The sequence below is a fragment of the Gasterosteus aculeatus genome, chromosome X, assembly GCF_964276395.1.
Source record: "Gasterosteus aculeatus chromosome X, fGasAcu3.hap1.1, whole genome shotgun sequence".
NCBI lineage: Eukaryota > Metazoa > Chordata > Actinopteri > Perciformes > Gasterosteidae > Gasterosteus > Gasterosteus aculeatus.
In genome coordinates this window covers 15410486-15437535 of record NC_135698.1, presented here as the reverse complement: position 1 = coordinate 15437535, position 27050 = coordinate 15410486, and the positions used below count along the sequence as shown (strand labels likewise).

Below are 27050 nucleotides of genomic sequence, written 5' to 3'. Positions count from 1 at the left end.
TTTTCACACGTTTATGCACATTCGATTTATCTATTATTTCACATCCTTCAAACGTCTCTCTACTCAGACATGGTCCAACATGAGACATAAAAGACAGAATAAAAAATAGGACTTGTATTGGTTGATATTTCTACCAATATGATCACAGGATTTATTTTTGTTTTATTTGATGCTTATGGGTTACATTTTTACATTTTCTTTCTTCTTCACATTTCTGCCATTACCCTGATGTGACCAGAATATGAGGTTGTTACGTTCTTCACTACCGAATTACGTTAGCATCTCTCAAAAAGAGATTTTATTCAAAGTCATTGAACAAAATAAATCATTCAGTTGCTTTTGCCAACGTTCTGACTCATTGAGATACAGCAAACAATCATACCCTTTAAATCCGACACTCATTTACAAATAAAATTATGTGATCCGACTGTTCTCCATACATTACTATACTCTATAAGTGTATTCAGAATAAAAAGATCAATGTATTAAGTCACCAATATGCCAACAAAAGAAAAAGGCCACACAGAAATACTGCTTATCAATGAAACAGTACTTATAAATGCAACAGTGCCTTTCACACACACACACACACACACACACACATCAGCGGCTGAAAGGGTTGTCGTCAGTTAAGGGATCACAGCAATGAGAATGTGGAGAAAATTACAAAATTACTGCAGCTTTTCATAATATTACAAAATGGATCCTTATTTAAATGACACCCCATCCGTTACATTATAGGCAACATTTATTTGTCAGCTGTCACACTGACGAGTCAATTTGGACCTTTGTGGATGAAGTAATGTGAAAGAGGAGAAAGGATTAGAACGGAATGACATCATCATCTGTTGAGGTTCATCAGCTGGTGGATGAAAAATAATGAACAAAAAAAAAAAATCATCAGTTCTCAGACGAGGCCCTGTGCAAAGATTGCAGCATTTATTGAATATTATAAGAAAAACAAAATACTTCTGACGTAATATCTCTTAGAGGAGGATAAAGAACTCGCATTACTATGAAACAAAATGTCTGTGTTACGTTCCTACGGATTTAAAATCTCCTTTTATTGATTACAAATATTTCTATAATTTCCCCTTTTGTGTCGTTTCAGAATTCAATACTCAGCGTCCGCGTGCTAAAGGGACGTGAGCAATAAAGGGACCTTGTGTCGGAGGTACGTGGAGGGGGCAGGGGGAGGAGGAGGGGGGGGGGGTGTTATTTCCAGGCTCTGCTGCTCTGAACTCGCGCGCCGTCCCTCACGGAGACGGAGGAACTCTGTCTGCTGCGAGCGCTGGACGCTTTGGAGGCGGAGCTACTGGACGACGTGCGGCTGGACGACATGCGGCCTGCGGGGAACACGCGCGGCCTTCATTTCACATCTCACTTTCTTATTCATGTCGTCATGGAGCAAAGACATATCGGGGGGGGGGTTGAGTGTGAACAAACACACAAACTCACTGCTGGAGTTGCTGGGGATGAGTGTCTCCTCCAGCTGCTCCTGGATCCTGCTGAGCTCGTCCGACGTGAACCGCCACCTCTCCTCGGCCGCCGCCGGTGGCGGCGCGGAGCTCCTCTTCGCCCTCAGCAAGGGGGAGGAGCACGAGGCCGGGATGGAGCCCGTCGTCATCCCCTCTGGAAATCTCTGAGCGATCACCTTTAAACCTGGGAGACGACAGCAGGGTGTGGTTGGGGGGAGGGGGTCTCCTTCGAGATGACTGTCTTTGCTCTGGATTAGATCGCGCTTTTCTTTTTAACTTTACCCCCGGAGAGCAGAAACAGGTTGTCGAACCCCCGCTGGCACATGGCGGTGGCCGCCTGGCCGGCCGTCCTCTCGTCCTCGTCGTACACGATGATGATCCTCCCCGCGGCGTTCTTCTGTGAAGTGTCGCGGGTTAAGTTCACAATCACAGTGGGCCTTGTTTTTCCATAGATTTTGGTCTCCACACAGATTCGCAGGTTTACTACGTGATGAGGAAAGACAGCAGGTGAATCTTTTGTTGGAGGATACATATTCCAGCACGTCTTTGGTGTAGGGGTTCATTGTCCGAGACAGAGTGGCGATGGGGAAGCTGTGAGCTGTTGGACAGAGAGAGAGATAGAGAGAGGCGGTTAAGAGCAGCGGGAGGAATCCGATGATCCGGCTCCGTGTATTTATTCGTTTTAATCTCTTACCGCTGATGATGTGGCAGCAGTCGTATTGGTCGCGGTCTCGCACGTCCAGCAGCAGGTAGGGGCAGTCGGGGTAGGGCCCGTCGGCGCGCTCGGGGCCCGGCGCGTTCCGGCGGCTCTGGTCCACGTTCATCTCCCCCATGCCACTGATGACACTGCGAGAGGTGAAGAGGTTTAGGCTAATCGGTGTCAAGAGTTCCTGGTTCTCCCGGGTCTCCCTTCCTTCCGACGGGCCCGGCCACACAGCTGTTTCTGGGGAACCATTTCTAACGTCATGCGGTAGAATCCGACCTGATGACGGGCATTAATGATCCTGATGTAGAAATAGACAATATTCTTATGTGGGTCATAAAGAACAACCCTTTTTAAAGTTCCATGTGTGAACTTTAAATTAATAGCGACTTGTGGGACTCGTTCTTATTTCTTTCTTTCTAAAAAAGAAAGAATAGTCATTTAATTTGTTGAAATGATTTTGTGTCCTAAACAGTCAGTTTAACAGCTGCTGGTGTGTTTAACCATCAATATGCCGTTAAATACAGATCAAACCTAGATGTTGGTATATTTAATCTAGTTTTACCTTTAGTCGAAGACTCGCAGCACACCACCACTTTCCCCTTGTGTGGGTTTACCCCAGCCCCGCCCTACTTTCTCTCTCCATCTGCCCTCCCCTGAGGGGGAGGTGCCCTAAAAGCTCTGTTACCCTCCAGGGGGGGGACACAGGTGAGCGGAGGGGACGCTGAGAACACGTTGCGGGTATTGTGTGATAAAGGGTGGTGAAGAGAGACAGGCAGATGTCCTAAGGGGGGTAGGAAACTGGATGACCCATGTGTCTGGGGGGGGGGGGGGGTGTAGGGTTACAGGTGTGCTTGTGGTTAACGCTTGGCATTGAGGTGTGAGTACATGGAACACAGTTAAGAAAAGAAGTTCTCCTTTTGCTCTTGACTTTGTGCAACAGTGAATAAAGATCTAGTTCAACAAGATTTTTCCTTCAAACACATAAAATCGATACTCACAGTGGGGAGAACATGTATTTGATACGTGTCCAAACAGGTGCAGTTATCACAGGTAATGAGTGGAGAACGGGAGGGCTTCCTAAAGACAAACTAACAGGTCTGTGAGAGCCGGAATTCTTACTGGTTGGTAGGTGATCAAATACTTATGTCATGCAATAAACTGCTAAATGTGTGTCAACTACTTGTCCTCCCCAATGTATTTATTCATTTATTACAACGCTAGCACACAAATGCCAACCTGCGAGAGTTCAAACGACACACCAACAGCTGGTCCGGTGGCCCAATTCTCTTGGCCCAAAACACACACCAAACTATGCGCGACGTGGAGTGCACAGCACGTGCTCTGTGAGGCTGCAAAGGGTGCAGAGATGCTCCGTACCTTAGTAGTGTCGACCTGGCAGAGTGGCAGATTTCCCCGGCATCTCTTGCCTGCTGGGGAGCTGGAGGAGGTGAGGCCTGTGGGGAGCCGTTGGTGCGTTCAGACAGGCACTCCAGGTCGACGTCAGACGCCACGGACAGACAGTCTGCAAAAACAACAGGGATCCGATTACCGTACTAAACATTTACAGGATATCCAGAACCAGCGACATTGCAAAGTCCTCATTCGGCTGGTTACCTTCTGTCCTGTGTGACTCGCCGTCAATCTCGCTATCATTCAGCTCCGATACGGAGGCTACCTGAAGCACCTGGTGTGAAACAAACAAGTTCTGAACTCGAAGATGCGCATAGCGGGAAGAAAAACTGCAGAGAAATCGGAAGGAAGAGAGGAAAGAGAACGGCGTCCTGGAGTCTCTAAAGGAAGGTCTAAGTGTTCAACCAAGTAGTATATCAATTATGAATCACTACAATACAGTCTGATATACAGTCCACAGAAATAACTTAGTTATATGACACATACATATTTGACTACATGTTATTACAAGGAAACAAGTGCATCACTGCTCACCAATTGTGCAAATGTTGATACCTTCAACCGCTTGAAGATTTCATCTTTTCGATACCTGTAATCTGACAATAGGGGCGGGGGGGTTGGAGGGATGCTTGAATCTAGGTAGTTACAGGAGGAAGGGAGCCTCAAAGCCTTCATGGCAGCGGGAAGGTTTAGTTCTACCTGCATTTAAACCCGACACTTTTTGGCTTGTATTCCCTATAAATAAAAAGGTATGTTTTATCTCCATCCTTCCACCAACAGTAGTGTTGTGACTATTCCTAAAACATCAGATCTACTATGTGTCATACAACGCCCATTGAGTCCTTAGATTGTCCTTCAAAAAGACATTGAAGATGTTTATATCAGCGGGACACACACTATTAATCTCTGGCACAGCAGTTCAAGTTTGAAGACTTGGAAATGGTTTTATAATGTCAGACTTAAAAAATAATGCAGCCATCTTTATGCAGACGGTTTCATTCTTAATCACATGGCAAAAACCCCCCACAATGGAACACCTTTTTCCCTAGCTGTCAGATTTGACAGCACGTCAGACAAAAAACACATAAAAACATCTGAGAAGTATGAATGGACCAAACAAAGGTATGTAGAAAGATAAAACATGATCGAATTAAATTACTCGCTGGTATTCCTTGACAAAATATTTAACGTTACTCACTTTTTTTTATATTCTCGATTTTTTCCAGATATTTTGTAAGGCTGCATCCTGTTGTATAAAAAAGGAGAGTAAATTAAAATAAGGCATTTATAGATCATTTTAGTCATAAAGAGGTGACACTAGCTTATCGCACAGTAGTAACGTGTGTTCATTTAATGGACAGGATACCTGTGTCCAGCCTGGTTTTGACATGTTGATACTTTTCGTTTTTCGGTATCTTTTTTTTCATGTACTGGAAGGAAAGGACAACAAAATTGGTGGTTATGTCAGGATCTTAGTAGGAGCTAACGTTACATTAATTTAGCAGACGTCGTTAGTTTTGCTGCCGTTGATATGGTAACTAAACACCAACCACAGCTAACTAGCTAGCATGCTAGGGTAGCTAACTCTGTTGGTTCACGCTGTATGTTTACAGCTAATGTTATGTGGTAGTATCGATCGGGTAATACCACCAGTTAGCGGGGGAATAATACGAGAGACGCTGTAATTTAACGAGCATTACCTCCGCACTGCCGATACTCCGATTGAGCGACATCTTTTCAAACCATAATACCAAACATCAACTGTTAACAATCTCCCTGATGATTTGTCACTGCTGTTCCACGGGCCAATCAGAGGAGCTGATACTGTGCCCGGTCTCCCACGGAGCATCATATGACATGGCATCTAGTTGCTTAGCAGCGATAGACGCTCCACCCTAATGCCATGGCGCCTTAAATGTCGCATGGAAACAACCGCTCCGTTTTTCGGTGACATTCGTTTTAGTAGGTCCTTTGGTTGGTTGGCAGCGCCCGGGACGTGTTCACTGTCTCATGTTCTCATACATTTGATAACTGTCAGTCCCCGTTAGCGGACAATTTCAGCTAATGGGGACTGATAATTTCTCAATGAATTTGCAATGCTTTCAACTTGAATGCTGTATTTTAATCGTGAGTGGATTGCTCATATCAGATTGTATTATCTACAAGTTTCGCGAATGCACCACCACTCTCCCCGGTTGCTACAATATCAAGTCACAGGGAACCCGGTTATTCACCGCTAACTGTAACTATAGATGCAGCGGGTGTCTATTTAGCGTCTTATGCATACACAACCCACGCTTGAGAACGTTTTATTAACTCGGAATGGAAAATACCGTCGCCAAAGGACTATCGAGCAGAGTGCCGTGTTCTCTGGGTTTGACTGGTCAGGTCTGAGGCGGTTGCAGAAGGCGCTCTGTTCGTCATGGCAGTAACACTGCGGAGCGGCGGGACGGTTGAACTCTCTCCCTGACAACGTCAACTGTCCAATGCCCGCCATGTCGTCTGTTATGGTAAGTGTATTGGCTTAATACTTCGTTAAATGATATCAAGCGTGCTTGTGTGTCACTTCGACAGCACACACTTGTGCTAACTTAGACGCCGCGGAGTCGGCACGTTTCTCCGAGCTAGCAGCGACTCCGCTAAGAGGATTCTCCTGAGTCTAACACACCTTTTGGTCCTCGCTACTAACTAACGTTACAAACATATTACACTTAGCTTCTTGCACTGCTTTTTCTTATCCTTTAAGGTGTTGCTCGTTTTAATGTCTCTTTAAAGCGTTTACCAAACGCAACCGAGCAGTGACGTCACCCCATAGGGACTCCTTGCCCAGCCCTCCACCCCCCCAGCATCATGAGCAACCCCCTTGTTACAGTTCTGTCCCTCACACAATGCAAAACGATTTGGACAAAAGAACCACTCCTGTAAACTGCAGAGGAAATGCAGACCGTCCCCTGACTTGATTGTGCCTCATCTTTCGCAGGAGGATCCAGCTCTGGAGAGACACTTCAAGGAACACAAGGATGCCGTCACCTGTGTCGACTTCAATCCAAACTCCAAGCAGCTGGGTAATAAACACGGTTTACACATTCGCGGATGCTATTTGGCAGCAGATGTTTGCCTTGTAATCACATGTCACACTTTTGGCTCACAAGAAGCAATTGTGTTGAGTAAAATATTCTGTGTCAGATCTTTGGTGATGACCTATTAGCTTTTTCCACCAGGATGGGCCTCTTCTTTCCTATGAGACACACTTAACCTGTTAACAGTACAACCTGAGCCCACTTTATTCTCTGTAACAGCTGCTTTAAGATATCAGGAATTCAGGTTCAGTGTGGAAGTCTTACCAGTGCTCTTTTTTTCCCCCGTGTCCCTGTAGCCTCCGGGTCAGTGGACAAGAGCCTGATGATCTGGAATCTGGCTCCAAAGGCGAGGGCCTTCCGCTACGTGGGCCACCAAGACGTCATCACTGGCGTGCAGTTCTCCCCCTCCGGTGACCTCGTAGCTACTTCCTCCAAAGACAGAACGGTCCGGCTGTGGACGCCTTCCACGTAGGCGCGGGTTTCTCCTTTTCTCTGCTTTGAGTCAGGAGCACGTGTCCCCCTCGGCTACGTTGGCCGTAACAACACAAACCATGAGAGCCGAGGCGCCACGGGAGGTTTCACAGGGTGTGTCCCCGTGTCTCACAGGAAAGGGGCGTCCACGGCGTTCAAGGCGCACACGGCCGCCGTGCGCAGCGTCGCCTTCTCCCCCGACGGCCTCAGACTGGCGACGGCGTCCGACGACAAGTCGGTCAAAGTGTGGAGCGTCCACCAGCAGAGATTCGTCTGCTCCCTCGCCCAACACACCAACTGGGTGCGCTGCGCCAGGTGCCCACAGCCCCCCCCCCCCCCCCTCATCCCCCTTTGCAGATTTTCCATCTATCTGAGCAGTCGTAGAGTGTCGTTTCTTTGCCTTTGGTTGCTGCAGGTTTTCTCCTGATGGGCGTCTCATTGCGTCCTGCGGAGACGACGGCACCGTCCGGCTGTGGGACACGTCCACCAAACACTGCATCAACTGCTTCACGTACTACGGCGGGTAGGTCCTCGGAAGGTCCCGGCATTCTCCTTAGCTTTGTTTTCATTATAAATATTGAGGTCTAGTCACTTCAAATGTAATTTTACTTGGCAGGAGATTATTTTTCTTTTCTCTGTTGACTGTTGACTTTTTTCCTTTTTGTTCTTCCAGATGCGAAACGTTTGTTGGTTTCAACTCGAGCGGCACCTGCGTGGCGTCCTCGGGAGCCGACAGTTCCCTGAAGGTCTGGGATCTACGGACCAACAAGCTGATTCAGCATTATCAAGGTCTGTTTTCATATCGCAGCTCTAACCAAAACTAACCATAACTACCACCTGAAACGTCCGCGCCTAGTATCAGTGTACCGAGATTAAATGCCGGCTTCTTATTGGCTCCCTTTGTTTTTCTTTTGTCCGTCTTGGATCAGTCCACAGTGCGGGAATCAACAGCTTCTCCTTCCACCCGTCCAACAACTACCTGATCAGTGGCTCCAGTGACGGCACCGTTAAGATCCTGGACCTGCTGGAGGGCCGCCTCATCTACACGCTGCACGGACACAACGTGAGGCTACAGCTCAGTGAGACACAGACCAGCTCTTTGACTTTACTCTTCAGCAACAGAGATCTGTGACTGTGGTCAATGCATTGCAGCAATGGAGTCCGGTGGTATTTTACTGTAACGAGTCAACGTGTTAACTAATGACTCCAAGCCTGAAAACAAACGGAGCGTTTGGGTTTTAAATACAGAATCATCTGAGTTTATTATCTGCGTCCAAACCATTTATAGAATTTACACTGAAACCATGGACGCATTCGACTGAAAGTCACCGACTAACGCGGCCTTTTAACTTTTTATTTTCATTTCAGGGCCCTGTATTGACTGTAGCGTTCTCCAGGGCAGGTGACCTCTTTGCCTCGGGGGGAGCTGGTGGTCAGGTTGTTGTTTTCATTGCGTTTCACATTTAGCGACTTAAAGGTTACAGTTTTATCTGCAGAACGTTGTTCATGGAAGTTGTGCTGGTCCATCACGTAGGTGCTGATGTGGAGGACAAACTTTGACATCAAATCCTACCAGAATGTCCTGCAACAACACAGCCGGAGGTCCACCCCGGATCCTCCGCCCCACGTAGCCGACATCCACCCCAGAGGACCCCACCTCCACCTCCCAAAGGCCTCGGCCATTCAGGTCAGTTCAGCGCTAACGTGATCTGGTCAGATAGCAGCTCTCCTACAGTCCAGAGACGTGTAAAGGTCTCAGAGCAGCTTTATGGGACCTTTGTCCCCCTCCTCACAGATCAGCCCAGCGGTGGCAGACACTCGGTCCACTGATCCGCTCGTCGTGGAGTTCGGCCAATCAGCTCGTGGAACCGCAGCGAGCCGCCAGAGGGACGCCACAGTCGCAGAGACACACACGTTCCAACTCCCACTCGGGGTAGGTGGGAAAATCAATTACACACAATTTCTTGAGCGGGTCAAAGGAAAAATCCAATTAAAGTTTTTTTATGGAGAGAGTGCTACAAATACACCAAAGACATAAACAACATAACGTACACAAAACATCAAGTTCACGCCACGGCCACCAGGTGGCAGTACAGACTGGTGTTCTGCAGCACGTTCATTCACTCCAGAGATCCCCATTAATCCTGCTCATCATTTGTGTGGTCATAAATTGTTTGTCCACAGCAGGCTGGTACACTCCTCATGGCCCTGAACGCTGTAACGTAGCAAATCCTGGATGCGAATTAACGCCGTCCACTCACTCCGCACAAGGCCGCTCGGGAGGGGTGGGGGGTGGTCGTCTCGATGTACAGGTTTATTAGGTGTATTAGGAACGTGGCGAGTTCATTTATTGAGGCAAATACTTTTCCTTTACATTTGTAGACATTTTAAATCCAACGTTTTATTAACCCCAAGTAGTTGCTGAGCTTGTGTTTTTTAAAAAGAGCTTAAAACTGTGACTAATCCGGGAGATAATACTTCTACGCGAAGACGTAATCGAGGGCGCCTGGCGGGACAGGAACGTGATTGGATGAAGCTGTGACGGTCTGTCAGCACAGTTTATATGGCTAACGTATAGTATTATTGAATATATTATATAGCTGCCTCAGCAGTTACAATAATAGACGAGCTGGAGTTCTGGTAGCGTGTTCAACCTCGCGGCTCCCTGTGGTCACACACACACACACACACACACACACACACAGCAGGATTAGCTCTGACCCGGCGGATACATGCTTCCTCTCTCTGTGTGTGTGTGTGTGTGTGTGTGTGTGTGTGTGTGTGTGTGTTTGGGGACTGTGTGTGTTTCAGAGTCATTCCTGGTTAAAGCACCCCCCCCCCCCCCCCCCTCGCTTCCCCTGGTGCTACTCCTCCTGTCAGCTCCGATGTCCATCACTGAGGATCTCCTCCTCCTTCCGATGTCCTCAGAGTGCTTTCCCTTCCTGCTGCCCCGAATGCCCCCCCCCTCCCCCCTCCCTCATGCCCTCATTGCTGCCCTGATGTGTCCGAGCGTGGACGGGAGAGAGGTCTCTCCTCCGCTTTCACTCTGTTGGACTTCAGTGACTCTTCACAATGATGTGTGTGCGTGTTTTAAAATGGGCTGCGCGAATTATGTTCTAAACGATTAACCACAATTTGTTTCCTTGTCGACGCAAAGCTTTTATCTTTACTGCAAATTAACGACGCCTTGCTTCAAAATGAGATGAAATGTGATGTTCTTTACATTTTGGGAATTTCGTCAAGGACACGGTTTGGCATCAGCTGTGTTTGTGTTTTATCTGAATGCCACTTCATCGCCGCACACGGGCAGAAAGCATGAACATCCTTTAAGTTGTGTGTATTTTGTGTTCATTGTTGGTTGTTATTTTAGGTCAGAAGTTGGAATCTGAGCTTCAGGTTTGACGCTAAATGTTTCTAATGAAGCGTCTGATGAACTGGCGCGTGTTTTACGAGACGATTGGATAGCAGGAGGTTGGATTTGGTTACCGGCGCTCCGGATGTTCGGTGTGACGGAACTATGACGTGTGTGTGTGTGTGTGTGTGTGTGTGTGTGTGTGTGTGTGTGTGTGTGTGTGTGTGTGTGTGTGTGTGTGTGTGTGTGTGTGTGTGTGTGTGTGTGTGTGTGTGTGTGTGTGTGTGTGTGTGTGTCCCTCCCTCCCACTGTTAATCTGCGGTCCTTATCACATGTGAGGTACTTTAAACCTGTTCTTCTGTCACTTGTAGGGACCCTATTCAGGTGAACCATTACATAAATACAGAGCCATGACCCTGTTTGTGTAATTGCAGCGTGCACTGTATGCGTCTACGTTTACCCCCCCCCCCCCCCAGCTTCCTGTGCAGTGGGAGGACAGGATATTGGATGGCCCGGAGGTTTAGATACCAGATTTAAGTGCTCTAGTGGAGAATGCGAGTGACAAGACACAACGGAAATTAGTAACATTGCTCCAAAGGGGCAGGGGCGGGGGGGGTGTTCACAGTCTCCCAGAGGCTGCACGCACGCACGCACGCACGCACGCACGCACGCACGCACGCACACACACACACACAGTTTTACTCAAGTATGTCTCCCTCTGGGTCGCGCCGTCCTCCTCGTGGTACTCCGGGTGTAATTAACAAGAACCAATCGACCAGAAAAATGCCGTGATGCATCCTGACCGGCCTACGGGCGTCATCAGGACTGGTGACGCTGAGAGGGGCCCCCCCCACCCCCCCCGTGGCGTCTCCGGTCTCTCCGCCGCCCGCATGCAAGTCTCCAAAACTAGAGCTCACTCATCAAAAATACAAGAGGAGGGCAAGCCTCATCACTAATTCAAGCGGGTTCTCTCTGCGGATGCCCACCTCACCTCTCACGCCCTTCCTGCTTATGACCGGAGGGCCCAGTTGTCGCACGTTTGTGTTATACTCAGTATTTACTATTACAGCAGTGTTTTTTTAACAGCATCTCAAACTCTAAATAAAGAATGGCTTTATGGTAGTGATAATGCAATCACTTGTTGTGGATCTGCATTTTTCTTTTACAGTTTTCAAGGACAGGGAGTCCCTGAAGGCCTCGTGGTTTTGCACACGGCCTCGTTCTGACTGCGTGTAACACGTGGTGCGAGGGTGACCAGCATGTGACTGGATGAGGACGCACGCTCTACAGTCGGAAGTCACCATCAGCGAAATATCATTTCTAGTCTCGCTAGCGAGCCGCCCGTCATGCAGTTTTGTGTTTGCTGCAGCCCCCCGTTGTGACATATTACGATAGTTTAGCTCTGCCGACGCTACTCCAAGGGCTTCCCTTCTTCCATGGCGCCTCCTCCATCCCTTCACATCAGATCTGTCCTCTGAGGGTACGTGTTCAGTCCGTGCGCGAGGCTAAAAATAGCCCGGCCGGTCTATTACAGGTACCGGGACACCTGAGAGGCAAACGGTAACAAGGATGTGTGTCCTTCCCCGCGTGGACAAAGGGTGGAACCTTTAGGAGTTTAAAATAGAACAGGATAGGGAAAAAACAAAAAGGAGATTTGAGATTTGAGTACGACATCATCATAAAAACCTAAAGAGAGGACGAGAGAAAACATTTCTTCCTCTTGTTGTGTTCTTTCTGATAATTTGAGTTTTCTGTTGTGTGTACAACTAGTCTCAGTAATATATTCAGTTTATTTAGTGCATGTGTGGATCTTTGTACACGTGTCGGTGAATGGAGGGTCACATGAAAACAAATCCCTTTCCCTGGCGCTGAGATCGCCCCGGGGTCGCGATCCGGTGCAGCCGTAACTCAACACTGCTCCCCCTCCCTCATTAAACTCATTAAATAGTCCACCGGTTAGGAAGTCATTCGCCCCTCCCCCCCTTCCCCCCGATTCCCACAGCTGCACTGATGAACGGCGTTTGCATTGCATGTGCAGCGTCAAACTGCTGCATAAAACACGTTAAAGGAGAATCTCTCCTAAACTTCGTCCACTACGTCCAGTCTCCGATCACTCCTCTGTAGAGGCACCGAACCAGGGAGCGCTGCCTTCAGTGGTGCCCCGAAAGCCCAGAGAGCACACAAGGAACCGGTGGTTGGAAGTGAATGACGAGCGATGAGTTTCAAGTGTTTGCTGCCTATTTTATTTTATTTCCTTTTCGATGATGGTTGGGGCGTAATCTTCTTGTTTGATAGGCGCTTAAGTGTCTTAGCGTTGGCCGTGAGACGGTAAGTGTGGGAACATGCAAGAACGTCAGGGCGCAGGCTTAGTCTGTGGGTGGGGGGAGGTGGGGGGGATTAGGTATTAGGTAGGGGTTAGCCTTGAGCTTGCATTGTCTTACAATGGGACAATTAGAAAATTAGCAGCGGGCTTAATGCTGAATGGCAAGCAAGTTCCCACAGGTGCTTTGCAGTCCTTTTGGTATTCGCTTAAGTGCTAAAGCAGATTAGCAGGCATTTGTGTTGCAATGCAGCTCAATCCCCCCCCCCAATGGATACCCGCCTGTTTTGACAATTTCGTTGTGAGAGCCACAGCCTTTGAATTGGTTTAAATATGTGTGAGATCTCGTTGGCTTCATTGCATTAAATAAAGCTTCCTGAGGGCCATCCGGATATTTTTGTGCACTCTTCTTCAATCCGCAGCAAAGCTGGACAGGATTTTCTTTTTTATTCCACTTCTCAATCCCCACGTCTGCTGTTCGTCCGTTTACCCGTCTGCCAGCGTCCACGCCGGCTCCCTCGGGATGAAAGGATGCCAGTCCTGCACACGGTTGGATGTGTGTCAAGATTACACAGAGAGATTAACCTGTCCTACATTCACCTGAGCGCGCCCCCCCCCCCCGCCACACACACACACACACGGCAACACATCTATTTCTAAGAAAAATCGGGAGTATCTTCCATCTGTTTAAATCCAAATGGAAAAAAAGTTATTGATTGAAGTGACTGAGCTTGAAAGGGCTCTTTAGTCGGGTGTTTCTCTGCATTCAGGCACGCAGGCTTCCAGCCCTGTGTGTTGTCCCCGGTGACACCGTTAAGTATTAACTGTCTGTAGAGGAACAGAACAACCTGTGAATGTCACAATGGTAAAAGATGGGTGACTTTGTAGAATGATTAAATGAATGACTCCTTCTTCTTCTTAAGGAGTCCTTCTCCTACTCATGAATGAGATGAGAAGCTGAATGAAGGAGGCCTACTCCTTCATTCAGCTTCTCATCCGTCAAGCTACGACAAGAAAAACTGACAAAATGTTGTGTTTTATAAGAGCCAACTGGGTGAAGATGACCTTTGTAAAGGGAACACACTGACCACATCCTTCCGATGTCCACGTGCTACCTTCTGTGCACCAAGTGTCCTTGTGAGCGGCTACATCCGAGCGCTTCAGTCAGCCTAATGGAAGGAAGTCGCCCGTTCCAGTTAGTTATTCTCAGGAAGTCCCTTTTGCTGCTTTGATGAATGCGCGGCCTCAGTCTGCACTCACAGCCGCTGTCAACAAACATCCGGTGATCTTGTGCCCCAGACCAGGAGCCTCGTCCGGGGGCCTCATGAGAGGTCCGTAGATACAAGTGACTCCCGGATTCTCCTGGATTTGACACTGATGGATTTGGTTTTGGACCCAGTTATGTTCCCATTTTAATTCAAATCCTTTGAGTTCTGGCCTTGATTGTACAACAGATACCTGCGATATAAAACATTTCTGCGGGCCTGTATCCAACATTTTGCAATCAGAATGAATGATGTCTTGCTCACATGTATACCTGTATATGTATGTATACCTTGACTGATCACCTGAATCCACAATGTTTCTAATCCTGTTTTCCTCCTGCTGCCGTTGTTCTTCCATTCACACCCTCTGGAGCAGTTGCTCGTCTCCCTCCCCTCATTGTAGAGCACAAAGGCCTTGTGTTTGGAAGTGCCCAGGAGGAAACACCGAGTGGGCTTGTTGGGTTCGGCTTGTTTGACCCCTGGATCTCGTGGAGGTGGTACCACGGAAAGGACCAGAAGGACTCTTTCCTCAGACCTCTTATCTCTGGAGTATTTTCCCCTCCTCCGCAAAGTCAATTTAACAATGACCATGAATGAGATCTGCATAACACCAGGCAGGCCCCAGGAACCTGGACCCCTCGTGGGTCAGTGAGGTCTTTTGGTCTGAGGTAACCATCTCTTGTGGTATTCAGATTGACCGCCTAAAGTCTCAGTCTGCGTGGGGACAATGTTCTGCTCAGAAGAGCCTGTTGCACTTTGCAATAATCCGGTCTGGGCACAAGACTCGTTTGGTAATCTTTGTTTTTTTGGCAAAAGCACAAAGTATGCAGAGATTACCAGCACGCCGCTTCCGCTGAAACGGAAGACAAAGGAATCGGGAGCAAAGCCTCGTGTGTTGTTTAATATTAGAGGAGGAAGACCTGCAGCTTAGTTTGCAGCTCTTGATTTGTGGGTCGCGTTAATGTCATTCACCCTTAATGTAGTTCACTTATTAACGTAACGTCTTGAAGAACAGAAACACATGAAACTAAAAGCAAAAAGCCTTCCGTCAACTCAGATTTTCAAGCCCTTAATCGCTTAACCAGAGTTGAAGGTTGTTTTTAATGAGCCGCTGTTATATCGATTTCTCTAAAAACACCTGTTGATCGTTTCCATGAGAAGGAATATCAGCGCGCGCACACACTCACTCTCATGGTCCTCATGTGCCCCATCGTTTGATGCCTTCGCTCCTAGCGGTTAGCTTAATTTAGCTCTTTGATCCAAGGTCCGATCTGACCCCTCGGTGCCAAGGTTCAAGAGGACGAGAAGGCTCAAGAGGAGGCCGACAAACAAACCCTCACATTGACAATATTTAGGTTTTATGTAAATCTTACTTGGTTACTTTTGACACGTTCACATTTGATCACATTTTCCAAATCTAAACTATATTGTGAATAAACTGAAATGAAATAGACATGGCATCCTTTGAGGAAAAACTGCAGCAATAAGACCTGCTTAAAAATACAAAAATGTTTTAGAATTCTTTTAGCTGTTATATATCAATAGTGTAAAAGGAGACAATTTCCTTTCAGCTCTCGTGAATGTGAACCATCGATTGGCCGTAATGGAGTTCCTCCAGCAATCGTTTCAGCACTCACAAAAACATAAAAACTAACTGGAACAAAGCAGTAAAGAAGCACACAGATATGGAACTACGTGGACCGACAGCCCTGCCTGTTGTTCCTCCCTCTGGTTGGAGTCTGAGAGGCAGCTCGGTGCCTCAGGACCGAAGATCAAAGCCCACAAAGCCCACCTGTGGCTGTCTGCTCCCTCCCGCCAGCATCGGGAAGGGCAGAGACGCGGTGTGACCTCTAACCCCCCCCTCCACCTCCACCCCCCGCTGCTCCCCCGCCATCTCGTCCTTCAAGGGCCCCCTCTCTCAGTGATGCCACTCACTGGTGGCCGGGCTAGCTGTCTCTCTCTGATCCAACCAGCTGGCCCCTCTAGTCATTTGGTTTGCCACCTGCCGCAGTGCCAGCCCCCCCCTCCCCTCACACACACACACACACACATTTTAGAGGGCTGACGGAGTCGTACGCGGGTCGTTATTGACATCTCTTATTTGCTGGCCCGATATGGATGGCTGTCAGCTGATGGAAATCCGTACAATCTCTCCTCCGGTGCTCTGGAATGCTACGTTGTGCGCTCTGATTACATTTGGCATACACTCCCAAGTTTCATTCTTATTACCACATCCTCAACAACTGGCGTCAGCAGATTGCATGATGGAGCTTCTTCTTCCCGTCCTCTCCGACACGTTGATGCGCTGCAGAGTGAATATGGGGGAAAGCTCTTATTTTTGTAATAATCGTCCATGTTTCTACCGTACGGACAAACCAACCACCCGCTCTAGATTGTGTCATTTGTGTTGTTGTTATTATTGCTTTAGTCCTCTTGTACGCAGACGTTTCTGTTTGTTGCAATTATCAGTCTGACCGACAGATGCCGCCACATCAACGCAGCAAAACTTTTATATATATATAATACAGCACAGAAATGGCTGAGGGTTGAAATAGTAAAAATATTTTATGCATCCATTGTCAAACCGCTTATCCTGGAGGCCATCAGTTAATGATCGAGAGGGAATTTACCATCAAGCCCACCAGGAGCAGATTTGTACGGTTGACAACATTGGGTGCATTTGGAGTGGACTTCTGGATTAAAGTGAACATTGCTGCATTGTTTGAACAACTCAGCAGTGTGTTGTTGTTGTTGTTTTTGGAAGCCATCGGTGTGACCATGAAGAGCAGTGCTATCGCACCATGTGAAATGATTGCGCTGGCCTTTTGAAGAGTCACATCTGCCTGTCCTTTGCTTTTTGTACGGCCATTCATTCTTGTTCAAAAAGGGACAAATCTATGTATTTTCCCAGTTTGTCATGTCAATACTCGTTGTGTTCTCACAATACTCGCACTCGAGAGAGGTCAATGAACCTTGAAATTTCTTCCGTGGCGTTAAGCCCGCCGCCGCCTTATTTCACTGCCGCGGATTTTGATTTGAGCCGGCATGTGCGGGAGGGAATGTCCATTAAAATGTGAATAATGTGGGTAAATCTTACTCAGGGGCTTCAAAATGGGCTAATCCCATGCAAAGCCACAATGACGCTCATTCACTTCCTTGCTGTGAAAGGATTCGCCTCTACTTGAGACTTTGGTGGGAAAGAAACCAAAGAAAAAAGCCCCTGGTTGGGATACGAGTCACTGAAGTTCTCAGCGAAAGGCCTCATGTCCTCGCTAACAAGAGACTTTTCTGCTGCGTGATCCATTCAAAGCATAAATCTGCAAGCGTGTTACTGTTCAGATCTGTGTCTGTCCTTTTGCTTTTGGCTCACACCTCCAGTAGAATTAAATCCGGCCTCGCTAACCCAGCGCCCGGAAGGGAAAAGGTTTCGCCCCGAAGACGGCAAGTAGCTCACCGCGAATCAAGACGCGCCTTTAACATAGTGAATCACGATCAATCAAGGATTTCGCAACTTCCTAAATTTGTCTGTCTCTGTTACCGTGGCAACGACCAAACCAGAGCCATTATTCAGAAACACCGCCTTCCCCATTCGTGTCTGGGCATAGTCCCTCGTCTCTGTGGATGACCAGCAAGCGGTTCCTGTCGGTGGAAGCCAAAGATACGAGAAGGGAGATAACACGAGGCGCCGCTGCCACTTGGCACGTAACGGAGGGAAAAGTAGAAGAAGAGGAAGTGTAGTAGGACGGAACGTGAAGGGGTGATGAAACTAGAGGAACCAGAGTTGCCGACTGACTCACAGGATGTAAACGTGACAGAGCACGCAGCCAAAGAAAGAAAGAACTGAAAGTTCCAGCAAATGGAAACGTGTGTCTGTATTTAGATGTCGACAAAGTCGCCCTTCCTCCTTCTGAGGCCTTGACTTTGGGACGAATGAGGCGTTTTTAGAACAATGTTTGCATAAAACAAGGGCGAAGCAGGGTTGTTTCCTCACGGACCTCTTTACAACCAGAGGAGTTTACCCCTGAAGGGTCAGTCGGTTGATTTCCCTCCTTCAGTGACCAGTGATTTCCGCCGTTTACGTCCCGCCTTTCTCAGGCTGTCAGAACTCCAATCAATTATTGCCCACATTTTAACACTAACTCTTTATACATCAATACATACACCAGGCAGTGAAGGACTTTTCATGGACGTTTTGTTTAATTGTATTTTCAAGGCTGAATCAGCGCTCAGCAGCCCAGGAATCCGAATCGAACTTGCTGGTCCCCAAAAGGTCCCTCTGGGGTTTCCAGAGGACGAAACCTCGCTGACCGGTCACACACACAAGCGTCTTTCACTACTCGCGTGGTGCTCCGCTCACACCTCGAGCAAGCAACAATTACCTCATAATGTAATGTTTATTGACAATGTGTTGCTTCTTCGCATACGGTGGACTTACTAATTAATTACTAATGGGACTCCTGAGTTTGGCCTGAACTCTTTTCCACCTCCACCTGATACGTAATAAGAATGGTCCACTAAGCATCCAAATGGTTGGTCTTTGTCTGTCGTTGTGGCACTTTTTATGTTTGCCGGTGTCCTTTCCCTCACACCGGTCCGATGAAGACGGGAGGTGAGGGGTCAGCCTTTGCTGCTCTGCTGACGTTAGTTTGGTGTGTCAGCGCCTTAATGCGAGAGCATTCAGGTTGCCTAGTGCAGACGGGCTGAGATTATATCAGACTCCCGGAGGCCGAGCGCGACAGCAGATGAGAACAGACACCGCTCCTCGCCATGGCAACAGCCCGGAGCTAACCGGTGATGGGAGGGCCTTTTAGCTGAGGTTAGACCCAAGGCCCTTGGCCTCGCGGTGAACGGGATGAACGGCATTGGGGGAGGCATTGTGTGCGTGCGTTAAGTGTCTGCTCACGTTGTCCAGATGCGGGCCCGAAGCACACGCCCCCGCCAGGATGAGCAGCGGGGCTAGCTGTCAACGTCTTGCGGTCCCAAAACAATCCACTTGAAGGCCGGCAAAGCCTGTTTCCACAGCAACGCTGCGAGCGCTCCTCCCCAACCCAATGATGCTTCCACTGGCTCCATTTGGGGACACTGTAACCCCGTCGACAGAAGGGCCGTGGTGGAGAACACAGAAAAGTGCTCCTGAGTGAATGTGTCTCTGTAACGGCCTCAGCGACTGAGCTCCATCTCTGTTTATGTTCAGCTGTAGTCACTTTGTGTCATTTACATCTGGGTGGAGATGTTCCCCGTCCTCATTCATGCCCGTGATCCTCTGTCGAGGAGGATGTTTTCCGCTGAGCGTGTTGGTGGCTGCTGTGGGAGGGAGGGTGAGAAATGAAGAGGCTGCATCCACTTCCTCAAAGCCACATGAAGCCGTCTCTCAGCGACTTAAAACCACCTGACAAAATTCAGATTACTGGTTGAAATGATGTGATGTTTTTGCTCTGAATGCGTTTGTGTCCAGAGGGTGTGCGTGTGTTCTGCAGAAATAGAAAAGTGAAAGCAGGGCGCGGAGGGGGGGGGGTCAGGGCTAATGCCTCCTTTTCATTTCTTTTTAACGAGGACTTCCTGCCTCCATGCAGCGCGCTTTGTTAGCAGCATTAGATTGCATCCTGTGACCACAAGATGCTCTCTCACCGTCACAGGGCTGCACACCTACCGACTCCCACAGGGCGTGAGGGGGGGCGAAGAGGTCACCTGACGGGTACACGCTGGGCATGATTAGGTCGTTGTTTTTTTCATTATTTAAAACAGCCTGGCCGCAGTGGGTTTTTTTGAGCCATTTTCAGAAACATCTTCATTAATACAAAACATGACATAATACACTGAGGATGGAATCAATCAAAGCGAATCAACGTCGGTGACAGAGAGCGGCAGTTTCCTTTTTAACATCTTTCTAGAACTGAATTAATATTACCTCACAGATAAAATCATCACTACGTGCTGCATGAGAAGGTTTACCCTACAGAGGTTTACCTGAAACTGAAAGAGCTCACAGATTTTAGTGTGTGTGTGTGTGTGTAACACTCATGGGGGCCAGGGTCCCCTGGCTGTTAAATGTTTGATTGCACCCCAAACTTCCTGGCGGAGGGGGGTTGCACATGGAGGTCTGCCGAGGGCAACTGAGCTGAGCAGATGTTGTCCATATGTGGCCAGGCGGGAGGAAAGGGGGATGATAGAGAGAAGAAAATAAAGCGAAATGAGCGAAGATAACGAGAGCTTTGCCATCCGCACACTGACTGCTTTGTTCACCTTCAATCAGTTTAGATCAACTCTCCCTCCTCCTGTTCTCACACCCGCTTCTCCTTTCCTCCTCTCCTCCCTCCTCTCCTGCCTCCCTCCACCCTCTCTTTGAAGTGAGGACAGTGCGCAGGAAGCGAGCTGGAATCGATTGCTCCGTGCATTGGGGCTGGAATGTGTGACCTCCTCCTGACATCCCTCACTCATTCCTGCTCTGCTCCTCTTCATACAGCACGGGTAAACGTTGCTTAGAACATGACGTACTGGACCTCTTCTGACGTCTGTATAAAGAGCTAGATTAATAAATGGGTTTACTTCCCTCAGTGGGATGTATTTGTTTTGATCTGCATGTCGTACTATTTAAATAGTGAGATTAACTTCTTTCTATCTTCTATCTCTTTGCCTAACGTTTCCACTTTATTCTTAACATTTAGACTTTTGCTCAAAGAAAATAAACAAATGTCATCCTCCTGATTTATTTCTTCTCTTGCCGGCCCTCCCGACTCTGAAATACTAGTTAGAATCGCTAAGTCGTCCGATGCCTTCAGGGAACTCTTGCCAGTAGAATAAAGCTTCTGCTGAGCGTGTGTGAAACTACTTACATGTGAAGTCATGCGCTGTTGTCTCGGCCCGGATAAATGATGAAGGTGGAAGATGTGAACGCAACGTTCTCTCCCTTTGTTCTTGTTCCCACCACATGTGTTTCTTTACTCGTGAAAATTACATTTTTGTCCTCTCAATGAAAGTGACGGTCTGTGACCGCAGGGCTCTGCTCAGAGTGCAAATAGCCGTGTTATTAAAGGTATAAAGTCATACAATCGAAATACTCATATTATAAAATGCATCCTCGTCCTTTTAGCCGATGGTTGATTTGTTCCTCAGCCTAATGTCCACTAGTTCTATGATGCTCATTTGATACCAAACACTCAATGTGTGAAAGATGGCCGACGATCGGCCTCTTGTTTCCGTCTCCAGCTCCCCAACGGTGGAACACGCTCGACGCTCACGCGCCCCGCGGGAGGATGGATGCAGGAGGAAAGTACCAGAGGGGCAGCGGAGCCTGCTTGGAGCCAGACGGGAGGAAGAGGAAGGAGAGAGGAGGAGGAGAGAGGCCCGACCCACCCATTGGAGGTTCTCTCCGGTCATCCATCGGGTCTGGACTCCACCCTGCAGCACATTGTTCAACAGTTGGATATTCTCACGCAGGTCAGTCAGTAAAGGTACAAACTGTCAGCTTGAGGTCCTGCTGGGGTATAAATCACCCCCAAAAAGAGAGGAATGGACGTGTGGGAGGCCGGACAGAGGATCTAGAAATGAGTGCTTATGCTTCTTTGTTTTCTGGTGTCACTTCTCACGCGTTAATCCACAGCAAACAACACGTATGCACGCGAAGTGAACGGTCAAAGTGGCCGAACACAAGAAATATTTTTGTTTGTCTCCTGCTTCGTTTTCCCGATTCTAAAAAATGATGCAAAATCCACTTTAGAACAATCTAGTAATCAGACATTTTATTGAAAAAGCAGCTTTTTAAAATCAGAGCAACTGTCAGCATCAACGCTGAAAATGCTGCTCTCCTGAGGAAACACCGCGAACGTGTCACAGTAAATAGAAATCTGTCCGTCTTTATCCTCGATTCATAAAACCAGGCTGATTTCAAGCCTCTGATGTTCTTCATATTTTGTACTATACTATAATTATTCTGTGACTGCTCTATAATTATTGCACCCTCTCCTCAAACATGCAGACTGTTTACGTGCTGGAGGAGCGTCTCACCCTCACTGAGGACAAGCTGAAAGGATTTCTCCTCAACCAGTCCCAGGTTCTCAGGGACGTGCAGCAGTCGGGGGGGAGGCGGAGGACGCAGAGCGAGGGGACGGGTGGAGCACCCGACTCCTACGCACCAACACACGCCGACTGAGGACGCAAACACACAGACTTACACCCCAAGACTCATGGAGGTGTGTGTGTGTGTGTGTGTGTCGGCATGTAATTCAAAATGGCCACCCCGGTGGTCTCCCTCAGGGGTCGGTGGGTTTGTCAGGAATTTGTGTGTGTGTGTGTGTGTGTGTGTGCGCGATATTTTGTCCATGCCTTTCTTCACCTCTTAAGGACATTCAGCTGTACAGCCAATCACAGCCTGGTTTCTGTGTGTGTGTGTGTGTGTGTGTTCGTACAGCTATCTTTGTCAGGCCCAATGTGTGTTTTTAGAATTTACGAGTGAGGACACGTTGGCAAAGTGAGGACTAACCTATAAAGATCAGACTTAAGTTTAGGTTAGGATTAGCAGCAATTTTCCTACCATTATATTGGGGGGGGGGGGGGTGTAAAAGCTGTAAAGCTTGAGGAAACACTTGTTGGGGTAAAAGTTTGCCTCGATCATGTAGTTTTTAGGGTACAGTTGCGAGGAAGTGCATTACGTCATGTTATTACTTTCCTCACATGAAACTAGAATAAAGTACAAGGGGGGGTGTGTTGGTGTTGTGTCCAATCGGCACAGCTGCAGCTGTGAACAGATGTTCCCCCCGTGTACATTTGAGTAGTAGCACGTTGAAGCCGCAGCTTCTGCAATTACATATTTGGTTGGAACCTTTTTTGTCTTTTTAGAAACGTGTCTCACATGAAATGTAATTTGTATAAATAAATATTGCACTACTGTTATTAGTATCATCTATATATACACACGAGGACACGAAGGCTGATGAAACCCGCCTTACACTCACTGAATTAACATTCACATGAATCTGAATTCAGGTCTTTTCCAGTGTGAACACAGTCCCACAGAAAACAGTCACATCCCTTCAGAGCAGTCTCATCTTTATGGTTCGGAATGATTTTTATCAAGATTTTGTTCTCAGAATTACATTTTTCACTTCTATTTTACATTTAAGTAACTAACAATTGGTCTGGAAAGTCAGGGAAAACTTTCCATCTAAAGGACATCTAGATATTCAAGATGAAACTTCTGCCGTGTTGATCTTGCTGGTTGTCTGCTACAGCTCGACCACGTGATCCGTGTCTCGCTCGCGCCCAGCGTGGAGACTTGAGCTGTTTATGTTTCTCCTGCGGCCGGGTCGAGAGGAAGCAGTAAGAAAATAAAAAGCCACACAAAGGCAGATCTCTCCCCGCCACATCCTGCGCTTCCTCTTTACGGGTCACCACCTCCTCCTCCTCCCGCATCTCTGGCTCTCCACTGGTTACATGAAGTGCTGCGGACTAGATCCACTTCAGAGAGGACTTCATATAGACATCATGCGTAAAAGTACAAAAAACATTTTAGAAGATCGAGGCCAGATTTAAATCTTTAAGTCGACCTTTAAACCAGAATCTGATCACTGAACTTTATTTTATTGCTTCAACACGGCTGAGCTGAGCTGGCGTCTAGTAGCCAACAAGAGGTAACCGTGCCAACATGGATCCTGAATGGGAGGAGCCATACTCCTCCTCTGAGGCTCTCTGTAGCGTGGCACGCTCACGTGCACTAGAAGGGCCGAGCACGGAGACATGGAACAAACCTACTGTGGTGGAATCTTTTTCAAATCGCTTTAAACCCCCAGAATGCTCGATGCGTTCACGGCGTTGAAGATGACATCAGAAGTCAGGTTATAATAAAAACTATTGGACTGTGGTTTGTGAAGGGAGTGAACTCCCTGCCTTTAAATAGCTTTTGTCAGGTTTTTCCATCCTGACAAGTAGACCGTTTTGGTTATTTAAGTACATATAAAAATAAGCTGCACCTGCAAGACAAACATTGCCTTTAGCTCCCAACCGAATCGACAAACCCCTTCTCCTCTTTTCTGCCGCTTCCTGCCCGTCCGTCTCTGGAAAAACACGAGGATCATCTTTTCCAAAAAAAATTCCCCCTGAATCTCCTCCGGGGGACGAGGAGATAAAAAACGAAGGACAAAGGAGGAGGGAGTGGAGAGAGGAAGGCCCACGCTTATTGAGTTACAGTGTCACTCCGAGCTCAGGATGCAATAACAATAATTGATTGTGCTTTATGTCGTGTGCACACCTTTTCACGCGCAGTGACACCTGTTCAAACAGGCTGCAGGAGGAGAAAGGTAAACAGTGGAACCTGCACGCCGCCCAACTAACGGCCGCCCTGTTTGTTTTTTATGTTTGACTTTTTCCTCAGCCGGAAAAATGCTGTCTGTGTGCCAGAACAGCCCGCTTCCTGTGCCTCCCGCGTTAAAAACAGAAAAACAAACAGGTTTTGTGGTTTTACATGATTGGCAGTTAAAGTTCTCACTGCTGATCTGGTCAAATGAATCCGCGGGACAGGAAGGGAGGCCTGGGAGGAGCAGGACTAATCTAAAGGGACTCCGGTGCTCGTAAATACTCTTGTTACTCTTGGTAACTTTAAAGCCTAATTTAGCTTGACTGCTGGCACTGGATTTATGCCTGACTTAAACATTTTAAAGAGGTCAAATTTAGAATGTTTCAGTCAGAATATGTTCCCCTGGAAGATGCTAGAATGACATTGTCTATGCTAGGGGAGGGAATACTGTTATTTTAATGTTTCCTTCATTGACTAAACCAAAAACAAAAAGAATAAATATTCTCATTAGTCAACTTCATGCGCTGCATTTCCTGACCGATGAACTGAAGGAGAGATGAGACCTTCTTTCCGAAGCGTCAGGCCGCTGAACTCCTGACCGTTTTTTTTCAAGGGTTAGAATGTTGAAAGCTTATTCCTGGTGATGAGGGCGGGGGGGCTATTAAAACGAGGAAAGAGAGATCGAGCACAGGATGAAACAACCGACTTCCGCACAGGGAGAAGCTTTAAAGAGACCTCCGCTCTTGTGTCATCTGTTTGTTGCCATTTGATCTCTCTCTCTCTCTCTCTCTCTCTCTCTCTCTCTCTCTCTCTCTCTCTCTCTCTCTCTCTCTCTCTCTCTCTCTCTCTCTCTCAGGAAACGGACACATGTACACGAGGCCTCTGAGAACAGGTTCACCCTTTTCCCTTCCTTTAGGGGCCAATAAAATGTTATTCCTTTCTCCTGGAACTTCCTGCATCCTGGACACACAGTGTACTAAACCCAAATAGTTTCACCTCCTCAACGTGAAACCAGCTCTTTTATGGTTCAATAAGTGGCAAAAAGGCGATTCAGTGCTTTTTACTAAAGCCAATCTTTTCCAAGGAAAACCCAATTAACTGTGTTTAAGCTCTGGACGTCGTCTTGCTTTGTTTGAGATGATCATATAACGTGACCCCGAGGGGTCTTCTGTGTGCGATCAGCAGTTTAGTAACACCACAGCTATCAGCTTTCCTCAGAGTGCATCTGTCACATGTTGATGTATCGGCTTCACTCGATTTCGTCGAGATGTGTCACTGTGCCTGTAGAACTCACAAGACGGTCCTATTTACAGCTGAATTTAACTCTCTGCACCAAAAAAAACTTCAAAATGAAACACCACTCATCTGAAATCAACCGTAACCACTTGAAGGCGCAAACATCACGGTGAGAGGAGACACCTGAGTCAGACTTACGTTACAAAGAAAGAGCACAACCCTTTCGACAAAAATCTGGAGTTGATTAAACGGCCACATTTTAAGAACTGGTAGTTATGAAGAGAAAGTATTAACAAGCCTTTGAAATACAAGAGATCCAATGCGATATAATTATAATGCTCATCCTTCAGACGGCCTCTTGTCTTACATTCTCCCTTCAAAGACTCACAGAGTCAGACAGTCGCTTTTCAGCATGTTTTGACCTGTAGAAGAAACAGAAGAAAAACTCCCCTACAAATAAACGCCACCAGGCTTCCGGCTTGGTCTTCATTGGTTTCATTTGGTTCCTTTTTGTCCAGAATAAATGCCCAAACGTGGGAAAACCCCGTCTCCGGTCCCGAGATAAGGAAGCGGTGGACTTCCTGGCATCTTAGGGTGGCATTGGTCTGGAGACAAAGGCCTCAAAGGTCCCCGCGGGGGTCACACATCCTTCCCTCCTGGCCATCCACGACCTGCCGGACTCGCATCACGGCGTCTAACGGGTCTCGTTATTTTGTAATCAGACTTTCTATGGCCTCTATCTATTAATAATGTGATGTATTTCTGTGTTTACTTTGTATTTCTGGAGAGAAGTTTCTTCACATGATGATCAATGCTTCTCTTTACGCAGATCAAGTGTATGAAATGTGCAGAAAATAAGACCCTCATACCAAGTCTTCTTCATACTGAACCACCTAGAATTGTTCCTGAATATACACGATGGAGGATGTAGCTCAATGGTGAACAATCATCCTCTATCTGAATAATAAAGTCATATGATTGCTCTAATCTCTTGTTTCCTTCTTCTTATCCATCCTCTTTGCCTTCACTGATTGGATGACAGGACGTCCCTGCTTCATTCCGCTGACCCCTCATGCTGTCACTTTTCTCCATTTCATTTCCTACGCAAACTACTTTTACTGTCATCCAATCGTACCTACTCTTCACTTTTTGCCTGCGATGTGATGGGGTATAATCTGCAGATGACCACTCAATTGTGGAAGAACATCAGTTCCCTCCACTTCACTCTGATGTATAGTAGACATTTGGGTAAAAAAAGGGTACTTTGTTTTGGTGAGGTCAGAACCGTCTGTGCCTTTTTGTGACACTCCTCAGAAAGCCTCAAATGAGTCCCAAACCCAGCTCACAGCCCCCCCCCACCGCCAAAAAACCCCACTCCCTCCATGTTTTGTTTCATCCAGCCTGATGCAAAAGGACGTGTTGAAGGGACACATTGACACATTTT

General features: G+C 47.5%; 2 protein-coding genes across 7 annotated transcripts; one reads left to right on the top strand and one right to left on the bottom strand.

Moving 5' to 3' along the window:
- Positions 1 to 142: 142 nt before the first annotated feature.
- Positions 143 to 5491, bottom strand: cep41 (centrosomal protein 41). Of its 2 annotated transcripts, XM_040162415.2 has the most exons (11): positions 5295 to 5491; positions 4961 to 5024; positions 4793 to 4840; positions 4129 to 4190; positions 3799 to 3868; positions 3562 to 3706; positions 2173 to 2324; positions 2009 to 2076; positions 1761 to 1875; positions 1459 to 1662; positions 143 to 1346 (listed from the first exon to the last, which is right to left on the bottom strand). In XM_040162415.2, the coding sequence occupies exons 1-11, from the start codon at positions 5325 to 5327 to the stop codon at positions 1216 to 1218; spliced, it is 1092 nt and encodes a 363-aa protein (XP_040018349.2). In that variant the 5' UTR covers positions 5328 to 5491; the 3' UTR covers positions 143 to 1215. The 2 variants fall into 2 exon arrangements, with proteins under 2 accessions (XP_040018349.2, XP_040018348.1); XM_040162414.2 differs by having other exon boundaries at positions 1761 to 2076.
- poc1b (POC1 centriolar protein B) lies at positions 5471 to 26590 on the top strand. Of its 5 annotated transcripts, none has more exons than XR_013451111.1 (13): positions 5471 to 6104; positions 6575 to 6659; positions 6971 to 7142; positions 7281 to 7460; positions 7561 to 7668; positions 7819 to 7934; positions 8075 to 8208; positions 8514 to 8582; positions 8680 to 8832; positions 8941 to 9078; positions 21254 to 21519; positions 22058 to 22271; positions 25227 to 26590. XR_013451111.1 is itself a non-coding variant. In XM_040162411.2 (13 exons), the coding sequence occupies exons 1-12, from the start codon at positions 6081 to 6083 to the stop codon at positions 22229 to 22231; spliced, it is 1584 nt and encodes a 527-aa protein (XP_040018345.2). In that variant the 5' UTR covers positions 5471 to 6080; the 3' UTR covers positions 22232 to 22271; positions 25227 to 26590. The 5 variants fall into 5 exon arrangements, 4 of the variants coding, with proteins under 4 accessions (XP_040018345.2, XP_077938528.1, XP_040018343.2 ...); XM_040162411.2 differs by having other exon boundaries at positions 21289 to 21519; XM_078082402.1 differs by having other exon boundaries at positions 21289 to 21519; positions 26125 to 26216.
- The last annotated feature ends 460 nt before the right edge of the window (positions 26591 to 27050 follow it).

Bases quoted from the DNA above. Each gene is read 5' to 3' on its own strand.
- cep41 (XM_040162414.2), bottom strand. From the start codon at position 5,327: ATGTCGCTCAATCGGAGTATCGGCAGTGCGGAG. The intron at 4,191-4,792 runs GTGAGTAACGTT...CCCTATTGTCAG, and splicing joins AATCGAGAATATAAAAAAAA to ATTACAGGTATCGAAAAGAT. The intron at 2,077-2,172 runs GTAAGAGATTAA...TCTGTCCAACAG, and splicing joins CTGCTGCCACATCATCAGCG to CTCACAGCTTCCCCATCGCC.
- poc1b (XM_040162411.2), top strand. From the start codon at position 6,081: ATGCCCGCCATGTCGTCTGTTATG. The intron at 6,660-6,970 runs GTAATAAACACG...GTGTCCCTGTAG, and splicing joins TCCAAACTCCAAGCAGCTGG to CCTCCGGGTCAGTGGACAAG. The intron at 8,583-8,679 runs GTTGTTGTTTTC...TCCATCACGTAG, and splicing joins CGGGGGGAGCTGGTGGTCAG to GTGCTGATGTGGAGGACAAA.